Source organism: Rhinoderma darwinii, chromosome 2 (assembly GCF_050947455.1).
Source record: "Rhinoderma darwinii isolate aRhiDar2 chromosome 2, aRhiDar2.hap1, whole genome shotgun sequence".
NCBI lineage: Eukaryota > Metazoa > Chordata > Amphibia > Anura > Rhinodermatidae > Rhinoderma > Rhinoderma darwinii.
In genome coordinates this window covers 5,632,006-5,652,168 of record NC_134688.1, presented here as the reverse complement: position 1 = coordinate 5,652,168, position 20,163 = coordinate 5,632,006, and the positions used below count along the sequence as shown (strand labels likewise).

The window sequence follows — 20,163 nt, the reverse complement described above, 5'->3', positions numbered from 1 at the left end:
CTCTGCTATATCTGTATATAGAAATGGGTTTTCTGGAAAGCGTCAAATCCATGCCGGAAACCACACAGTCCAGGTTCCAGAAAGAAGGAGCTACAACAACAGGGGGAGGGCAAGGCGTCTGCATGATAATATTAATCTTCTGCTCATCCACATTTATTGCAGGTGTGAACAGTAACTCAACGGACATCTGTCAGCCCAGACTATTAAGCCAAAGTCCAAGCAGCGACCAGTGTGTGCCAAAGGCTGAAAAAGAAAGCCAGGATGTCCTATCCATCCTCTTCATCGGCCAGATTCTCCTCGGGATTGGTGGTGTGCCCATTCAGCCTTTCGGAATTTCTTACATTGACGATTTTGCCAGCAAAAGGAACTCGCCCTTGTACATAGGTGAGATAAGCGGCTAAAGCTTCTTAAATCAGAATTTGAGCTTTAAAATAGCCTAACCAACCATGATCTTTTTCTCTAATTCTGCGAATCAGCCTTTTATTATACTCCAGAGCTGCAGTCACAATTCTGCTGTTTGCTATTGAAAACAGTCAGCAAGCTTGTGGACAGTTAGTTTTCCCAACATCTGATGACTGTACAGTGCCTGGTGTTAAGACGACACTTCCTAGAATGCAAATCACCAGCGCAAGCTCTGTATAGACACTGATCGAGCAAGGGATGCTGGGAGATTTCAGCTTTGAAGCCTGTAGAATTGTTAATGTATCTGTAAATGAGAGAGGGCAGTAACTTAGGATCATGCAGCATTATTGAAGCTTTCCATCTAGGGATGGCTACAGTTTTATGTGTAGGGTATGTTTATCCAGAATGCATTAGGCCCCTAATGGACAGTGGACCCTGGCATCTATGTCAATGAAAGGACAGATTCAGAGTCCAGAGGCTGAAATGAGCAGGAGGCTACAAACAGCAAGAGTAATCAAGTAACAGAACAGGTTCTCAGGTTCTGTACACAGATTAATGGCAATAGGTAGTTTTGTGAGGCAGAGACGTGGTCAGGAAACAGTCATGTTCGGTACATGATAGGGAAACAATTAATCAATTAAAATGTATGCTAATGTATCAATATGGAGACCTTTGTTACTTTTCTGCTTTGTGGAGTATTTTAAATGAAGAAATTCAATAATAATAAAAAAAATTAAATGATAAAAAAAATTTATCAATATGGAGAATGGTTAATGTATCTTTTAGGAAAATAGGAACTAACAATTTATTGATTCTATTGGGTCAGTTAACAGACAGGACGTGACAGGAAGTCCATCTGTTCAACTGACCACTTTGTATATTATAAATTAACCTTATCTTTACCATATTGTGTTATGTAGACATGTACTATTGTATACTAATTATTTTTGTTTCCTGGTGTACATGTCACATGTACGTCACACTGGGTATATAAACTGCTGTAATTAATAATCTGGCAAGGAGGCGCTGCGAGGTCCAGACTTATATAGGAGCCATAATGGTGAGAAAATCAATACAATCAAGGCAGGGAATTCAGAGAGGCAGAAATCAATAGAAACTAGACACTAAATCCAGCACTGGAGCTGTCCACAGCACCAGTGGCTCAATGAAGAGAGCTACTGTCTCAAATCTTGACAATGTGATTGCACCGTACCACTGAAATAAAAGGTGGTTTGTGGATGTGAGCGGCTCCAATTTTAGGTTCTTACAATGTTGTTAGTTTGGGTCATCCGACTCATGGTCAGGATAAAATTCTCTGTACGGTTGCTCTCTGTTATGGTTGATGGAGAAACCTCCCAATTGGGGGAGCCCCCTTCAGTACTCTCCATGTGACTGTGTAAGGGGTTCCTGAATAGGTACAAGCCCTTAATCTATAGGTGCATACAGATCATGCTTTCTGCTCTTCTATAATACCTGTCATACCCGTGTATCTGTAGCGTGCAGCTTTTTTCCTTAGCTCTACGCCGGGTCATTTCAGAAATGAGCTTTCCTACCTATGGAAGCCATTCAGTCGCACTTGCCAAGCACATTGTGTGGATCTGAGGATATCGTTGTTGTGACTCAACATTTTCTGAGCCATATGAGAGAAATAACCGGCGGTGAGATATCCTAGAACTCAGCTTTAATCCCTGCCTTATCGAAAATACAAAAATAATCATTTTTAATATAAAAAAATTGCTACTTGAAGGAGGTGACAACATGGCGGTGGCAACATGGAGGTGGCAACATGGCCCACCCAGGTTCAACAACAATGTTCTCGAAACTGCCTTTAAAGGCACCATAAAGAGGTAAGCATAGGCAGCTGAGGGCAAGAACAGTTTATGTGCCCCTTGCCCTTAAATCGTACAGAACCCCCCCTTATTATAAACAACACCCTTATCATAGAGAACCTCCTTATTATAGAAAAACCTCCTTATAATAGAGAACCCCCTTATTATAGAAAAACCTCCTTATCATAAAGAACCCCCTTATCATAGAGAACCCCCTTATGATTGAGCTCCCCTCTTATTATAGTGAACCCCCCTTATCACAGATAAACCCCCTTATCATACACAATCCCCTTATCAACTGTCTATCTATCTCTCTATCTCATATCTATCTATATATCTATCTATCTATCTATCTATCTATCTATCTATCTATCTATCTATCTATCTATCTATCTATCTCATATCTATCTATCTATCTATCTATCTATCTATCTATCTATCTATCTATCTATCTATCTATCTATCTATCTATCTATCTATCTATCTATCTATCTATCTATCTATCTATCTATCTCATATCTATCTATCTCATATCTATCTATCTATCTATCTATCTATCTATCTATCTATCTATCTATCTATCTATCTATCTATCTATCTATCTATCTATCTATCTATCTATCTATCTATCTATCTATCTATCTATCTATCTCATATCTATCTATCTATCTCATATCTGTCTATCTATCTAATTGATTCCGCTTATTAGATGATAATCATTCTGATGAATTCTATCTCTGCAGTTGAGCACTGTATGCTCTGCAGGATTGACACTTTATAATTTGCAGGATCAAATATTTGCCCATAAATTACATTTTCCAGAGGGATTTTTATAATTCTGGTAATCCCCAGATAACAAGACGCATCATGAATAATGGAAGTGGACGCTGCGTGGTCTTTCATGTCATAGATTACAGACACTTTAACTAAGATCATACAGGAGGTATGGGGGAGGGGGTTGCTGCAGGATACGGACATGTTCAATGTATGATTTTTGGATGATTATGACTCTTGTCTAGTTTTACTTATTTGGCTTTTTACTGGATAATTCCACGAGTAATCCATGGATAGAATATCTTACCTGCATCAATACAAGAATGATATGTCAGTCCTGCCTCTGTTTGATTCCTAATCTCTTGTGTTTCCTGTTTTACTTCATCTTGTCTTGATTCCATTCATACTTTGCCCTCTCCATCCTTCTCACTCCCAACCGCGACTTGTCCTTGAATCATTTATGTCCTCTTGACCTTCAGTCTATCTATTGCACATCTTTTCTATCTATGACTTTCTTCTGTTCCGTCTCTTCCTGCCTCAGCTCCACTCATGTCTTGTCTTCATTCTATCCATGTCTTGCTTCTATTTCCTCTTGTCTTGTGCCTATTCCATGTCCTGTCTTCTTTCTTCTTTCCACCCATGTCCGGCCTTGGTCCTATACCTGTCCTGCTCTTCTTCTATCCATGTCCTTCCTCCTTCGGACCCATGTCCTATATGGTTTAATCCCTGTGACTCCTCAGTTCCATCCATGTCCTACCTTGCTTCCAATCCTGTTAAGCCAAATCCTGCCTCCATGTCCAACCTCTATGACCTCCATGTCCTGCTTTCGAGTCCTCCATGTCCTTCCTCCATGTCCTCCATGTCCAACCTCTATGTCCTCCGTGTCCAGCCTCTGTGTCCTCTATGTCATTCCTCCGTGTCCTCTTATACTGATCCTATGAAAGGGCAACATATTATGGGGACAGGTCCACTACAATATTAGCTCGAATGGCTCTCCCCACCTCCCCCCGTCTCCTCTGCTCTCCGCCAGCAGGGCCGGCCTTAGGGGTGTGCGACCTGTGCCTTCGCACAGGGCGCATCACTCCAGCAGGTGGAAGAGGGCGCTGCGCTGGCTCCCTTCCCCTGCTTATTTCAGAAGTGCCCGGGCCCGGTGACTTCTTCACTTAGTAGCTGTCGCTACCACTGTAGCAACCATAGCGGCTGCTACAGCGGTAGCGACGGCACTATAGCAGAGCAGAGAGGTATCTCCCTGCTCTGCTATCTACTAGTGCCACTGTAGCACCCTGAAGGAGCGGAATCCCCATGTGGCCGGGGATTCCACTCCTGGATTGCTCCCTGATGTCTCTGTCCATATATGGACACAGACGACAGGAGCTTCTCCTGGAGTGGAATCCCCGGTCACAGCATCGGCAACGCTGTGGGCGGGGATTCCGCTTCAGGAGTTTCCCCTCATGTCACTGTCCATATATGGACAGAGACATCAAGGAACACTCCAGGAGTGGAATCCCTGGCCACACAGGGATTCCGCTCCTTCAGGGAGCTACAGTGGCGCTATCTACAGGAAGGGAGGGGGTGTTTGCTATCTACAAGGGGGCTGTGGGCTGTGTGGCACTACCTACCAGGGGGCTGTGGGCTGTGTGGCACTACCAACCACGGGGCTGTGGGCTGTGTGGCACTACCAACCAGGGGTCTGTGTGGCACTACCAACCAGGGGGCTGTGGTCTGTGTGGCACTACCAACCAGGGGGCTGTGGACTGTGTGGCACTACCGACCAGTGGGCTGTGGACTGTGTGGCACTACCAACCAGGGGGCTGTGGGTTGTGTGCCACTACCAACCAGTAGGCTGTGTGTTGTGTGGCACTCCATACCAGGGGGCTGTGGGCTGTGTAGCGCTACCTACAAGGGGGCTGTCTGGCGCTGCGTACAAGGGGGCTGTGTGGCGCTACCTACAAGGGGCTGTGTGACGCTACCTACAAGGGGGCTATGTGGCACTACCTACAAGGGCCTGTGTGGCGCTACCTAAAGGGGGAATCTGTGAGTGGTGGGCCGATGGTGATTTTTACTGTGAGTGGGGGGCTGATGGTCTTCAAGTAGTTTCTGCCTCTGACCTCCAATTGAAATTAATAGGAGGCAGTAAATTCCTGTGTCTCTCGTTTGGAGCTTTTTTTTCCTGCGTCTTTTGCATTCGCTTCAACGGCTTAAGAAAAAACACAAAAAAGGCCACACACGCTGTCAGTTCCTGAAGGAATTTTGAGGCAGATTTTTTTTGCCTTACAATAAACGCAGTGTAAACAGACCCTACGAGTGCAGTGCTTGTTCTTAGCCGTTTTCTGTCTTTCTCTAAACAATTTTTGGTAGGGGGGCCCTGAGGAAATTTTGTTTTTCCAGTGCTGCTGCCTCGAGTCTGAAAAGGTTGGGAAACTCTGTACTAGGCTACAGGGTCCCGTCATGGAGCAGCTCAGTTCGTCATGGGAACGGGGCCTAGGTGAGTACAATTTTTGTTTTTGTTTGGGGGCACTGTCTACAAGGGGGAGGTGGGGGGCTGTATAGCACTGTCTACAAGGGGGAGGTGGGGGACTGTATGTCACTGTCTACAAGGGGGAGGTGGGGGACTGTATAGCATTGTCTACAAGGGGGAGGTGGGGGACTGTATAGCACTGTCTACAAGGGGGAGGTGGGGGACTGTATGGCACTGTCTACAAGGAGGAGGTGGTGGACTATATGGCACTGTCACAAGGGGGAGGTGGGGGGCTGTATGGCACGATCTACAAAAAGGAGGTGGGAGATTATGGCACGGTCTACAGGGAGGCTATATGGCAAAATCTACAGGGGTGCACTATACTGTGTGGGGGCCACTAAGCGGACATTATACTGTGTAGGGGTAGTACAGGTGGCATAATATTGTGGGCACAATTAGAGGAGAAAATACGGTGTCCTTGAAGGGGTTGTAAGATATTATATTATTATTATACTGTATGGGGGCACTAAAGGGGCATTATATTTTTTTTATGGAGCATTTTTTTTTTAATGATGGGGTGGGGCGCCGAAAGATCATTTTGCACAGGGCGCCATCTATCCTAAGGCCGGCCCTGCCCGCCATCAATCACTGGTGAGGGGGGTGGATAAAGGCGGGAGTGGCGCTCCCCTCCTGAATACAGCGGACTCATAAGTGTAAGTTTCCTGTATTCTTTATTAGCTGCTTTATATGTTTACATCGGACCTGTCCCTATACTACGCTGCACCTAAGCAGGACAATCTATTTAGTTGACTGTTTCACTTTATGAACTATTTCTTGGAACCTTTTGCTCCATGACGTTATTTTTCCTCACGTTGGGTTGTCAGTAATTATTATGATATTAGAAATTCACGATCTCCACACTGTGAACACCACCACAGCATATCATATAAATGGGAACAATAACTCTGTATGAGGTTGTCACAGCTCCGCCCACTTGTAGCCCTCAAGTTCATGATTTTAAAGGAGTTGTCCAATTTAGAAAACCCATGTTCATGCACCCTACTAGGGAATTCTGGGTTAATAGAGGGGGGGGGGGTCCTCTGTTCAGGATCCTCATCTCTTGGTCAGGGTGGAGAGCGGTTACATAGAGCGCCTCCGGAGGACCTGTCCTGTCCTGTATTACACACACAACACATTGATATGAATGGACTCTGTGTAATACTTAATTTGTCCTGTGGTGGCGCTGCAGGGAAACTGAACACTTACTGCCAGCTTTCTCCACAGATTACAGCTGATCGCTGGGGGTCCCAGCACAGGGACAACTTGTAATCTGCTTGTTGTTAAGGAACCCTTCTAACAAGTAGTGATTGTCCAAAGCAGAGAACCCCTTTAAGCTTGACATCTATGAGTCAATCCTACAAGTGACCACCGAGAAAATTTCAATCTATTACGACCCACGAAACAATTTTCAGTCATTTGTAATCCAATCGTTTGATCAACTTAACGATAATTCTAATTACTTGTCTTTCACGGTCGGCTCGTTAGCGTCTATGGCCGGATAAATTCACAATAATATTATTCAGGATACAAAATGTTCCTCTAAAATTTCCTCTCTGATTTTTGTATTCTCACAGGCATCCTCTTTGCTGTGACGGTGATGGGCCCCGGCGTCGCCTTCATCCTCGGCTCCGCCATGTTACGTTACTATGTTGACATTGACAAGCTCCCAGCCAGTGAGTATGAACGCTGAGCAATAATTAGGCTGAGATTCATTACAATACGCATAAAGCTTCACGGCTGACTACGACAGCGACCTGCTGATAGTCCAGAAGTAAAGGTGACCTGACAAGGTGTTGAGTTGCGAAGCGTCGCCGCCTTCTGCCGATTCATAAAACGTCTATTATCAGCCCGGCAGGCTGTCCGCTGTCGCATATGCTGCCATCTCTGCGTGCAAGACCTTTACTCTGCAAGGTGATCAGTGAGAAAACCTGAAGCAGCCACTCCAAGACTAAAACAGACGTATCTAAGTATCTAGACGTATCTAGGTCAGATTGATCCAAGAGTGGAGCAAACCTATATAAGTATCTAGAGGTATCTAGGTCAGACTGATAGAAACTCATCATCAAGATCATCGTGCTGTAATATCCAATTCCCCTCCTAGCCACCATAGGAATAGTGTATCCCACTAATATAATAATAATAATAATAATAATAATGTAATAATAATAATGTAATAATAATAATAATAATGTAATAATAATAATGTAATAATATAAATAATAATAATGTAATAATAATAATAATAATAATAATGTAATAATAATAATAATAATGTAATAATAATAATAATGTAATAATAATAATAATAATAATGTAATAATAATAATAATGTAATAATAATAATAATAATAATAATGTAATAATAATAATAATGTAATAATAATGTAATAATGTAATAATAATGTAATAATAATAATGTAATAATAATAATAATAATGTAATAATAATGTAATAATGTAATAATAATAATGTAATAATAATTGTAATAATAATGTAATAATAATAATAATAATGTAATAATAATATAATAATAATATAATAATAATAATGATAATACTAATACTAATAATAATGTAATCATAATAATAATAATAATAATGTAATAATAATAATAATAATGTAATAATAATAGTAATAATAATGCAATAATAATGTAATAATAATAATAATAATAATAATAATAATAATAATAATAATAATAATGTAATAATAATAATATATTTAAATGGTAAGTACAACTGAAGGATTTTTCCATAAGGACAATTGTCTTCTGCTTCATGAGGTTTTTGCTACTTCTGGATCATCATTGCAGGAGAATATGGTGAATTAGATGGATTTATCTCTTCTTTCTACCTTATTTATGATGTTACTATGTTATTATGTTCAAGGGTGGTCACAGACAACTGAGGACCCCTGTACTACAGCAGCGTGTGGACCCCCTTCCGTTAGCATACCTGCAATTTACATCTTCTCATATTAGAAATAAATAACGATTGTAAAATTATGTTTTTTGCTCTTATGTGTCCAGAAAACGTTACGATAGTCTTAATTTCCATGCAGCGATGCGTATCATCCCTAGTGGTCTATGCGGTGCATGTGGTTTCTGGTTTCATTCCTGGTGCTCTAGGCTAAAAAAAAAGGGTTCATGACAACAGTCCTAGGGGTCTAGGTCAGTGAAGAGATTAATGGTAACATCCCTGGTGGTCTTTATGGTAACATCCCTGGTGGTCTTTATAGTAACATCCCTGGCAGTGGTGGATTAAGTAGACCACAGGCCCTGGGCTGTTCCCCAAACTTGGGCCCCCCTTCCCCACCGTCGCTCTGCTGTGTCTATACTGAACACCACCTTTTTGTGCGAGCATTGACAAATGGGTGTTACGATTCCCCTTGTCAAAGGGCTGTGTCCCTACATACTGACCAACCATCGCTGACAGTATCACACTATGTAGGACACATCCTCCTGACAATGGGAATGGTAACACGCATTTGTCTATTAGTCCTGGGTACACAGAGATATGTAGAATACAAGGATTTCCTACAACAGACATGTCAGGAGAGGGGACAGATCCCCTATAGATCCAGTGACTCACAGGTGATGTCTTCTCTGATGGGAGTCATTTTCTTTTCTTCTCCATCTCCATGGCGACTTCTCCTGATGAGACATCTTTGCCCATCACTTCTGCAGCCATTTCCATCCTCTATAGAAACACACAAATTTAGACACCAAGGCCCAGTTACATTACTCAGACGAATGGATTTGGACCCCAGACTAGATTATAGAATACATACAGACCTCAGACCTTCAAAACTACTGCAGTCCCCAGACCAGACCCCTCTAAACAAATACAGACCCCAGAACAAGCACCCTAAATAAATACAGACCTCAGACAGGACCCCTAAATACAGACCCCAGACCCGACCCCCTAAATACAGACCTCAGACCAGACCTCAAAATATAGACCCCAGACCTGACCCCCTAAATACAGACTCCAGACCTGACCCCCTACACTAATAATGACTCCAGACCGGATTCCCTTAATACAGACCCCAGACCAGACCCCTAAACTAATACAGACCCCTAAATAAAGACCCCTAAACTAATATATACCCCTAAATACAGACCCCATAAACTAATACAGACCCCAGACCAGACCCATAAATACAGACCCCTGACCAGACCCCCTAAATACAGACACCAGACCTGACCCCTACACTAATAATGACCAAAAGACCTGACTCCCTTAAGTAATACAGACCCTAGACCAGACCTCTAATTACAGACCCCTAAATAAAGACCCCTAAACTAATACAGACCCTAGAACAAGCCCCCTAAATAGACCCTATAAACTAATACAGACCCCAGACTAGACCCCCTAAATACAGACCCCTAAATAAAGACAGACCCTAGAACATGCCCCCTAAATAGACCCTATAAACTAATACAGACCCCACTAAATACAGACCCAAACTAACATACCCCCTAAATACCGACCCCAGACCCCTTAAACTAACACAGACCCCTAAATATACCCCATGTCATATAAAGCAGTGAAGGGGTTAATGATAACATCCCTGGTGGTCTAGAGCAGTGAAGGGGTTAATGATAACATCCCTGGTGGTCTAGGGTAGTGAAGGGTTAATGATAACATCCATGGTGGTCTAGGGTAGTGAAGGGTTAATGATAACATCCCTGGTGGTCTAGGGTAGTGAAGGGGTAATGATAACATCCCTGGTGGTCTAGGGTAGTGAAGGGGTAATGATGACATCCCTGGTGGTCTAGAGCAGTGTAGAGTTTTAGTTCCAGTGGAGCGGTTACCTACCTGTACTGAAGGCTGCAGGACTCCATCGAAGGTAGACATTGGGTAATACTGCGCAGCCAACACTGCCCCCCCTCCCTTCTATGAATTGAAGTTCAGGTGGCAGTTTACTACTACTGCCCACCAGCTGGATTTTGCTCTCACGACATTGCTGCACTGGATGTTTGTAGGTAGGAGTGTAAAGCCCCCTGAACTCTGGTAACGTACAGCCACCCAAATACTGTGCCCCTACTGCCCTTCAGCTTGACCCTTTAATAATAAATATACTTGTAGAAATCTGTGTACAGTTTATAATATATTCAAAAAGGTTCATCCCCATCAGGGATATATATATATATCTGGAGGTCTTATAGCAATGATAAAAATGAGGCCCCTTTCAGGTGCTACCTGACACCACCACAGTCCTGACCACAAGGAAGGTGTAGTCCCTGTGCAGGTTCTCTCCACTCATTAAAATGGGGACAGGTCAACCAGGAATGGGCCCCCCTCTCTTCAGAGACCCTATTGAGTGGAACCCTGTTAAAATAAAAAAATAAAAATGTCAATAAAAAATGGAAAGGTAGAAATCTGTTTCATTTATTTACAATAAATACATAAAAAAGATACAAATACAAAGTATAAAAAGTTAAATATAAGTAAATACAATAAATCTGAAATATAATGTGTAAATCTATTAGACTATTCCTCGTCATTGCTCATACATTTCCGTCTCTTCACAGGTGAAATAGTTCTCACCCCCAGTGACCCGCGCTGGATCGGAGCCTGGTGGCTGGGCTTCATAGTGGCAGCCAGTGTTGTGGCACTTGCCTCCATCCCATACTTCTTCTTCCCCAGAGAAATGACAAAAGAGGTAAATACATCTAATACCAGGGCACTTACTTATACCTGTGTTTGAATGAGAAATGGGCGGGGCTTATTTAAAGGGACCAATAACTGATTAAGTAGTAGATACACTGAACAGGGCGTGTCAACCCCGTTTGCCTTCCTTCAGCCATCTTGGCCCCTTAGCAGCTTCCAGAGGGCCCACTTATTGTTGTTCTGCTCCTTGATTCTACTTTGGAACAGGAAGGGTCACAGACACAGGGAAATACAACGTGAGCGCCCCCTAAAGTGTGGCACTTGAATTGTCTGCCCTTTTTTTAATATCTTTTTGTTTTTAGTCGGAGCAATTTCCAACGTCATATGCTACAATGTTTACATGGATATGATATGACTGCCGGCTTGGAATGATACAATTGTAACCATATGATATCACTAAGGTTCGCCACCTTGATACACCGCAGTTCTCACCCTAATTGGCATCAGTTGTCATATAATTTTCCACTATGATATGCCCAAAGGCAGAACAGAACCCCCCTCTCCCCCCCGTATATGATATAATGACTATGGCCTCCATGAGTTGCTACATTTACCATAATGATATACCACAGTTGTCACATTTGCCTCTTGCCAGCTTCTGATTGGTCTTCCTGGTCTGTAACAACTCAACAGATCCCAGCAGGTCTGCTCAGGGACAAATGTAGCAGGATTTGTAGTAAGTCTGTGCGGTATTCCCTAAAAATAATGCATTCATGTTCGAGTATGTGAGTCAGCTTGGCGAACAACCAGTGGCATATTTAAGGGATGGGGAGTTCCTTAGCTTTAGCAGCTGCTGCCTGACATTGAGTGCTGCTGCTTAGCTTATTCTTTACCAGAATACCCAGGTCCTTCTCTTGTTCCGTTCTGCCCAGTTTTATTCCATTTAATGTATCTGAATTAATACTATTATTGCGTCCTAGGTGCATTCCTTTACATTTAGCAACATTAAATTTCATGTGCCATGTTTTTGCCCGGGCTGCAGCTTATCTCGGTCTCTCTGTAATATTTTATAATCAGATGAGTTGTAAGTTTTTGGATCGTCAGCAAAAACTGACACCGTAGCACCCAGAATTTGTATATGGACCATTTATTTACATGACATAATTAGCTCGGACTGATCACTAATTATAATTGCTTGTTGTCCATCACAGAGGCTAACTCCACCGGGAGAAGCCAAATTCTGGGTTTGTCTGGAGTTACCCGCCTTTTTGCCTCTAGTTACACTTTTCTATATCCGTCTGGTCATCCTGAATGTTTACGTCTGGCGTCTTGCACAACTTGTGAGGCCACGTGACCTGGACAATAGAGTTCCTGAAATCTTTCTGCAATGTTAGGAGTCAGAGGAAATTGTGGTCTGTCTGTTTTGCTGAGTCCGACATAATGAAGTTTTGCTGCGCCAGGCAAGTACGGATAAGAAATGAGCTCCCGGAAAGTTCACACGCTGCAGATCTGATGCCGATTGCTAGTGTGGATTCCAAACAAAAATCCACAACAAATTTCAAGACACGTGTAGCCGAACATTTCATTATGGACATGCTGCAGATTTGCAAATCCTCACGACAATTCTGAATTTATTGCAGATTTTAACCTCAGATTTCACTGTTGGAGATGCAGAAAGTGAAATCTGTGGCAAATCTGCTGCAAAATACATGTCGATTTAGCCACGGAGTCACTGCCGATTTGCAGTGAAATTTGCAGTAGAAATCTGGTATAGACATGAATAGCATAAAATTGCGGCAAAAAAACGCTGCACAGTAATTTTCTGCAGCTGCTGCGTTTCTGCCACAATTTTGCGATACTCACAGAATAAAAAACTGCCTGTGTGAACTTACCCTTAGAGCTCTGTTGTGAACCTAATGTGGAGTGGTACGCACTGGATATTGTTGGCCTCCACTGAGCCTTGGACTAATGAATTCAACATCGCCCCCTAGTGGTGACCAATAAAGTGAAGTTGTGGAACTATATTGTGAGCGCTGCCAGCTTGACTTAAAACACCAAGCGAAGGTGCAAAATATGACGATACTTTTATTCGTACTATGTACAACGTGTGTCAATGCCAGACTGGCGCCTTCAATAGGTACGTTACGTGATGAAGTCGCCAGTACCTGAGAAATGCCAGTCCGGCATTGAAACGCATTGTACATACTACGTTGGCATAGTACAAATACAAGTATTGTGTTGCACCTTCGCTTGGTGTTAGCGATCAAAAAATAGTCCCGTAACCTCACTCCATTCATTCCATTTACTTCGGATAAATGTCGGACGGGATAAGCAGCAACAATTTTTTTCTTTGGCTGACGTAGGTATTGTGACCTTTCCACAACCCATAAAGGTGCGCAGTGCACGTATTGTTTCCTGTTCTTAGTATCACCCCCAACGTACTTCGCTAGGGGGCGCAATCTAACGTATTCTGCTTCTTTCTAACCTGGTGACGACGACGACGTCACTTTTTGACACATTCAGCTCATCATCTGGTTGGCTGTCAGCGGAGAAAAAGGGCAACTGCTGGGACTTGTGGTCCGCATGGTGGGAGGTTGCCCAAAACGGACGTGATCGGGCTGTGGCCGGTATTTTGCAGTAGGATTATTTTCCTATTACAGCCTCGTGCACAGTGTTATCTATGATGTTACATAGGACTGCAGGCGAACATTCTACATTATCTGTATTGAGTCAGTCATTGCCATGCACAGTGTTATCTATGATGTTACATAGGACTGCAGGCAAACTATCTACATTATCTGTATTGAGTCAGTTGTTGCCATGCACAGTGTTATCTATGATGTTACATAGGACTGCAGGCGAACATTCTACATTATCTGTATTGAGTCAGTCATTGCCATGCACAGTGTTATCTATGATGTTACATAGGACTGCAGGCGAACATTCTACATTATCTGTATTGAGTCAGTCGTTGCCATACACAGTGTTATCTATGATGTTACATAGGACTGCAGGCGAACATTCTACATTATCTGTATTGAGTCAGTCATTGCCATGCACAGTGTTATCTATGATGTTACATAGGACTGCAGGCGAACTATCTACATTATCGGTATTGAGTCAGTCGTTGCCATGCACAGTGTTATCTATGATGTTACATAGGACTGCAGGCAAACTATCTACATTATCTGTATTGAGTCAGTCGTTGCCATGCACAGTGTTATCTATGATGTTACATAGGACTGCAGGCGAACTATCTACATTATCTGTATTGAGTCAGTTGTTGCCATGCACAGTGTTATCTATGATGTTACATAGGACTGCAGGCAAACTATCTACATTATCTGTATTGAGTCAGTTGTTGCCATGCACAGTGTTATCTATGATGTAACATAGGACTGCAGGCGAACATTCTACATTATCTGTATTGAGTCAGTCATTGCCATGCACAGTGTTATCTATGATGTTACATAGGACTGCAGGCGAACTATCTACATTATCGGTATTGAGTCAGTCGTTGCCATGCACAGTGTTATCTATGATGTTACATAGGACTGCAGGCAAAGTATCTACATTATCTGTATTGAGTCAGTCATTGCCATGCACAGTGTTATCTATGATGTTACATAGGACTGCAGGCGAACTATCTACATTATCTGTATTGAGTCAGTTGTTGCCATGCACAGTGTTATCTATGATGTTACATAGGACTGCAGGCGAACATTCTACATTATCTGTATTGAGCCAGTTGTTGCCATGCAAAGTGTTATCTATGATGTTACATAGGACTGCAGGCGAACTATCTACATTATCTGTATTGAGTCAGTTGTTGCCATGCACAGTGTTATCTATGAGGTTACATAGGACTGCAGACAAACTATCTACATTATCTGTATTGAGTCAGTTGTTGCCATGCACAGTGTTATCTATGATGTTACATAGGACTGCAGGCGAACTAGCTACATTATCTGTATTGAGTCAGTCGTTGCCATGCACAGTGTTCTCTATGATGTTACATAGGACTGCAGGTGGACCTTCTAAATTATCTGTATTTGATCCGTTGTTGCCACGCACAGTTGAATGACAAATTAGGCTCTGCTACATCTGTTTACAGCGATCCCCTTCTCAGCCTTGAATGCGCTTACATTTTGGTGCATGGTCTGGATGTAAATGTTGTTCAGTAGAGGATGAGGACGGGCAGACGCGCTTCTCACTTCTTCATTTATATGTTTTGCAGTCTGGAAAAGTCAGATGATCTTAAATATTAAAATCTCCTGTAAACAGAACGAGCTGTAAAAGTCGTGTCCTCGGTGTGAGTGCAAAATGTAATTAGGAAGTTAAAGCTGCAGGATGACGCAATGAAGGCGATTATGTAACTATTGCGCCAAACAAAACAATAAAGAGCCACCACAGATCACCGACTACAATGATCATAAGAACAGGGGTCATTTTATGTTATTTATCTTACCATTTATACTTCCCTTTCATGTGTCCTCCACCATTATATACACTGCAGCACTGCTCTAGATGGGATGGGTCTGTAGGTGCGATCAACATGAGCATCTAGGTCATTCTAAGCCAACATTTTAGAAGAGAAATCAAGCAGCACCCATTTCTATAGGACACGCCCCCAACCTATGGCATTTGAATAGCGCATATGGTCCCCTTCATCCCATCCCAAAATGAAAAGTTGCCCCCTAAATAAATATAGACCCCCAGAACAAACCCCCCCAAAATAAACAGACCCCAGTGTCACTAGAAAATATAGACCACAGACCAGACCCCCAAAATTTATACGGACCACAGACCAGACCCCCAAAATTTATACGGACCACAGATCAGACCCCTAAACTAATACAGACCCCAGACCAGACCCCCTAAACTAATACAGACCCCGGACCAGAACCCCTAAACTAATACAGACCCCCAGACCAGACCCCTAAGCTAATACAAACCCCAGACCAGACCCCTAAACTAATACAGACCCCAGACCAGACCCCCTAAACTAATACAGACCCCAGACCAGACCCCCTAAACTAATACAGATGCCAGACCAGACCCCCTAAACTAATACAGACCCCAGACCAGACCCCTAAACTAATACAGACCCCAAACCAGACCCCTAAACTAATACAGACCACAGACCAGACCCCTAAACTAATACAGACCCCAGACCAGACCCCTAAACTAATACAGACCCCAGACCAGACCCATAAACTAATACAGACACCAGACCAGACCCCTAAACTAATACAGACCCCAGACCAGACCTCTAAACTAATACAGACCCCAGACCAGACCTCTAAACTAATACAGACCCCAGACCAGACCTCTAAACTAATACAGACCCCAGACCAGACCCCTAAACTAATACAGACCCCAGACCAGACCCCTAAACTAATACAGATGCCAGACCAGACCACTCAATTAATATAGTCCTCAGACCAGACCCCCTAAATAATACAGACCCCAGACCAGACTCCTAAACTAATACAGACCCCAGACCAGACCCCTAAACTAATACAGACCACAGACCAGAACCCTAAACTAATACAGACCAGACCCCTAAACTAATACAGACCCCAGACCAGACCCCCTAAACTAATACAGACCCCAGACCAGACCCCTAAACTAATACAGACCCCAGACCAGACCCATAAACTAATACAGACCCCAGACCAGACCCCTAAACTAATACAGACCCCAGACCAGACCCATAAACTAATACAGACCCCAGACCAGACCCCTAAACTAATACAGACGCCAGACCAGACCCCCTAAACTAATACAGACACCAGACCAGACCCCCTAAACTAATACAGACGCCAGACCAGACCACTAAACTAATACAGACCCCGGACCAGACCCCTAAACTAATACTGACTCCGGACCAGACCCCTAAACTAATACAGACCCCAGACCAGACCCCTAAACTAATACAGACCCCAGACCAGACCCCTAAACTAATACAGACTCCAGACCAGACCCCTAAACTAATACAGACCCCAGACCAGACCCCTAAACTAATACAGACCACAGACAAGACCTCTAAACTAATACAGACCCCAGACCAGACCCCCTAAACTAATACAGACGCCAGACCAGACCCCTAAACTAATACAGACCCCAGACCAGACCTCTAAACTAATACAGACCCCAGACCAGACCCCTAAACTAATACAGACCCCAGACCAGACCCCTAAACTAATACAGACCCCAGACCAGACCCCTAAACTAATACAGACCCCAGACCCCTAAACTAATACAGACCCCAGACCCCTAAACTAATACAGACCCCAGACCAGACCCCTAAACTAATACAGACCACAGACCAGACCCCCTAAACTAATACAGACCACAGACCAGACCCCTAAACTAATACAGACCCCAGACCAGACCCCTAAACTAATACAGACCCCGGACCAGACCCCTAAACTAATACAGACGCCAGACCAGACCCCTAAACTAATACAGATGCCAGACCAGACCCCCTAAACTAATACAGATGCCAGACCAGACCCCCTAAACTAATACAGACGCCAGACCAGACCACTAAACTAATACAGACCCCGGACCAGACCCCTAAACTAATACTGACTCCGGACCAGACCCCTAAACTAATACAGACCCCAGACCAGACCCCTAAACTAATACAGACTCCAGACCAGACCCCTAAACTAATACAGACCCCAGACCAGACCCATAAACTAATACAGACCCCAGACCAGACCCCTAAACTAATACAGACGCCAGACCAGACCCCCTAAACTAATACAGACACCAGACCAGACCCCCTAAACTAATACAGACGCCAGACCAGACCACTAAACTAATACAGACCCCGGACCAGACCCCTAAACTAATACTGACTCCGGACCAGACCCCTAAACTAATACAGACCCCAGACCAGACCCCTAAACTAATACAGACCCCAGACCCCTAAACTAATACAGACCCCGGACCAGACCCCTAAACTAATACTGACTCCGGACCAGACCCCTAAACTAATACAGACCCCAGACCAGACCCCTAAACTAATACAGACTCCAGACCAGACCCCTAAACTAATACAGACCCCAGACCAGACCCATAAACTAATACAGACCCCAGACCAGACCCCCTAAACTAATACAGACGCCAGACCAGACCCCCCTAAACTAATACAGACACCAGACCAGACCCCCTAAACTAATACAGACGCCAGACCAGACCACTAAACTAATACAGACCCCGGACCAGACCCCTAAACTAATACTGACTCCGGACCAGACCCCTAAACTAATACAGACCCCAGACCAGACCCCTAAACTAATACAGACCCCAGACCAGACCCCTAAACTAATACAGACCCCAGACCAGACCCCTAAACTAATACAGACGCCAGACCAGACCCCTAAACTAATACAGATGCCAGACCAGACCCCCTAAACTAATACAGACGCCGGACCAGACCACTAAACTAATACTGACTCCGGACCAGACCCCCTAAACTAATACAGATCCCAGATCGGACCCTTAAATAAATACAGACCCCAGACCAGACCCCTAAACTAATACAGATCCCAGATCGGACCCCTAAACTAATACAGACCACAGACCAGACCCCCTAAACTAATACAGACCACAGACCAGACCCCTAAACTAATACAGACCCCAGACCAGACCCCTAAACTAATACAGACCCCGGACCAGACCCCTAAACTAATACAGACGCCAGACCAGACCCCTAAACTAATACAGATGCCAGACCAGACCCCCTAAACTAATACAGATGCCAGACCAGACCCCCTAAACTAATACAGACGCCAGACCAGACCACTAAACTAATACAGACCCCGGACCAGACCCCTAAACTAATACTGACTCCGGACCAGACTCCTAAACTAATACAGACCCCAGACCAGACCCATAAACTAATACAGACCCCAGACCAGACCCCTAAACTAATACAGACGCCAGACCAGACCCCCTAAACTAATACAGACACCAGACCAGACCCCCTAAACTAATACAGACCCCGGACCAGACCCCTAAACTAATACAGACCCCGGACCAGACCCCTAAACTAATACTGACTCCAGACCAGACCCCTAAACTAATACAGACCCCAGGCCAGACCCCTAAACTAATACAGACCCCAGACCAGACCCCTAAACTAATACAGACCCCAGACCCCTAAACTAATACAGACCCCAGACCAGACCCCTAAACTAATACAGACCCCAGACCAGACCCCTAAACTAATACAGACCCCAGACCAGACCCCTAAACTAATACAGACGCCAGACCAGACCCCCTAAACTAATACAGACGCCGGACCAGACCACTAAACTAATACTGACTCCGGACCAGACCCCCTAAACTAATACAGATCCCAGATCGGACCCTTAAATAAATACAGACCCCAGACCAGACCCCTAAACTAATACAGATCCCAGATCGGACCCTTAAATAAATACAGACCCCAGACTCTCTAAATTAATACAGACCCCACTAAATAAAGACCCCTAAATAAATAAAGACCCCAAACCTCCTAAATATAGATCACAGACCAGACCCCCTAAAATAAATACATACGCTAGTTCTCTTATAGGCCCCTTAAAAAAAATACAGACCTCAGTCCCCCTAGTTAAATTTGGTCCGGACCCCAGACCCCTAGGTATGTCACCCATGAAGGAGACTGAGATCACTTAGAACTAGCTGAATAGCGGCACGGCAGCGCTCCCTCACCGGGGCAGGTAAGAGAACTGCTCATCCTGAGCTCACAGGTTCATGAAATAAATAGCAAAACTACAGCAAATATTCACACTGACAGATCAGATGGAGTGAGGGACAGATCTGAGTGTCACACCAGTACTAAATACCTATAGCAATGTTCATCCTGTGCACCTGCCTCATGAATAGAATGTCAGAGCTACAGTGAAGACTGACACTTACACAGGCAGAGATATAGGAGAGAGTGTGATGGCAGGAGATGCTATGGAGGGTTAATGCACTCGACTATAGTGGAAAGCAGGAGATGGTG

The 20,163-nt window shown here is 43.8% G+C and overlaps 1 protein-coding gene across 5 annotated transcripts in view; it reads left to right on the top strand.

Annotated features, from left to right (window-relative positions):
- Positions 1–20,163, top strand: part of SLCO2B1 (solute carrier organic anion transporter family member 2B1) — a 117,402-nt gene that overhangs the window by 50,923 nt on the left and 46,316 nt on the right. For all 5 annotated transcript variants that reach the window (XM_075851299.1, XM_075851303.1, XM_075851300.1 and 2 more), the window contains exons 6-8: positions 163–384; positions 7,098–7,196; positions 11,060–11,190. In XM_075851299.1, the coding sequence (XP_075707414.1) occupies positions 163–384; positions 7,098–7,196; positions 11,060–11,190 (452 nt within the window). The remainder of the gene's footprint in view (positions 1–162; positions 385–7,097; positions 7,197–11,059; positions 11,191–20,163) is intronic.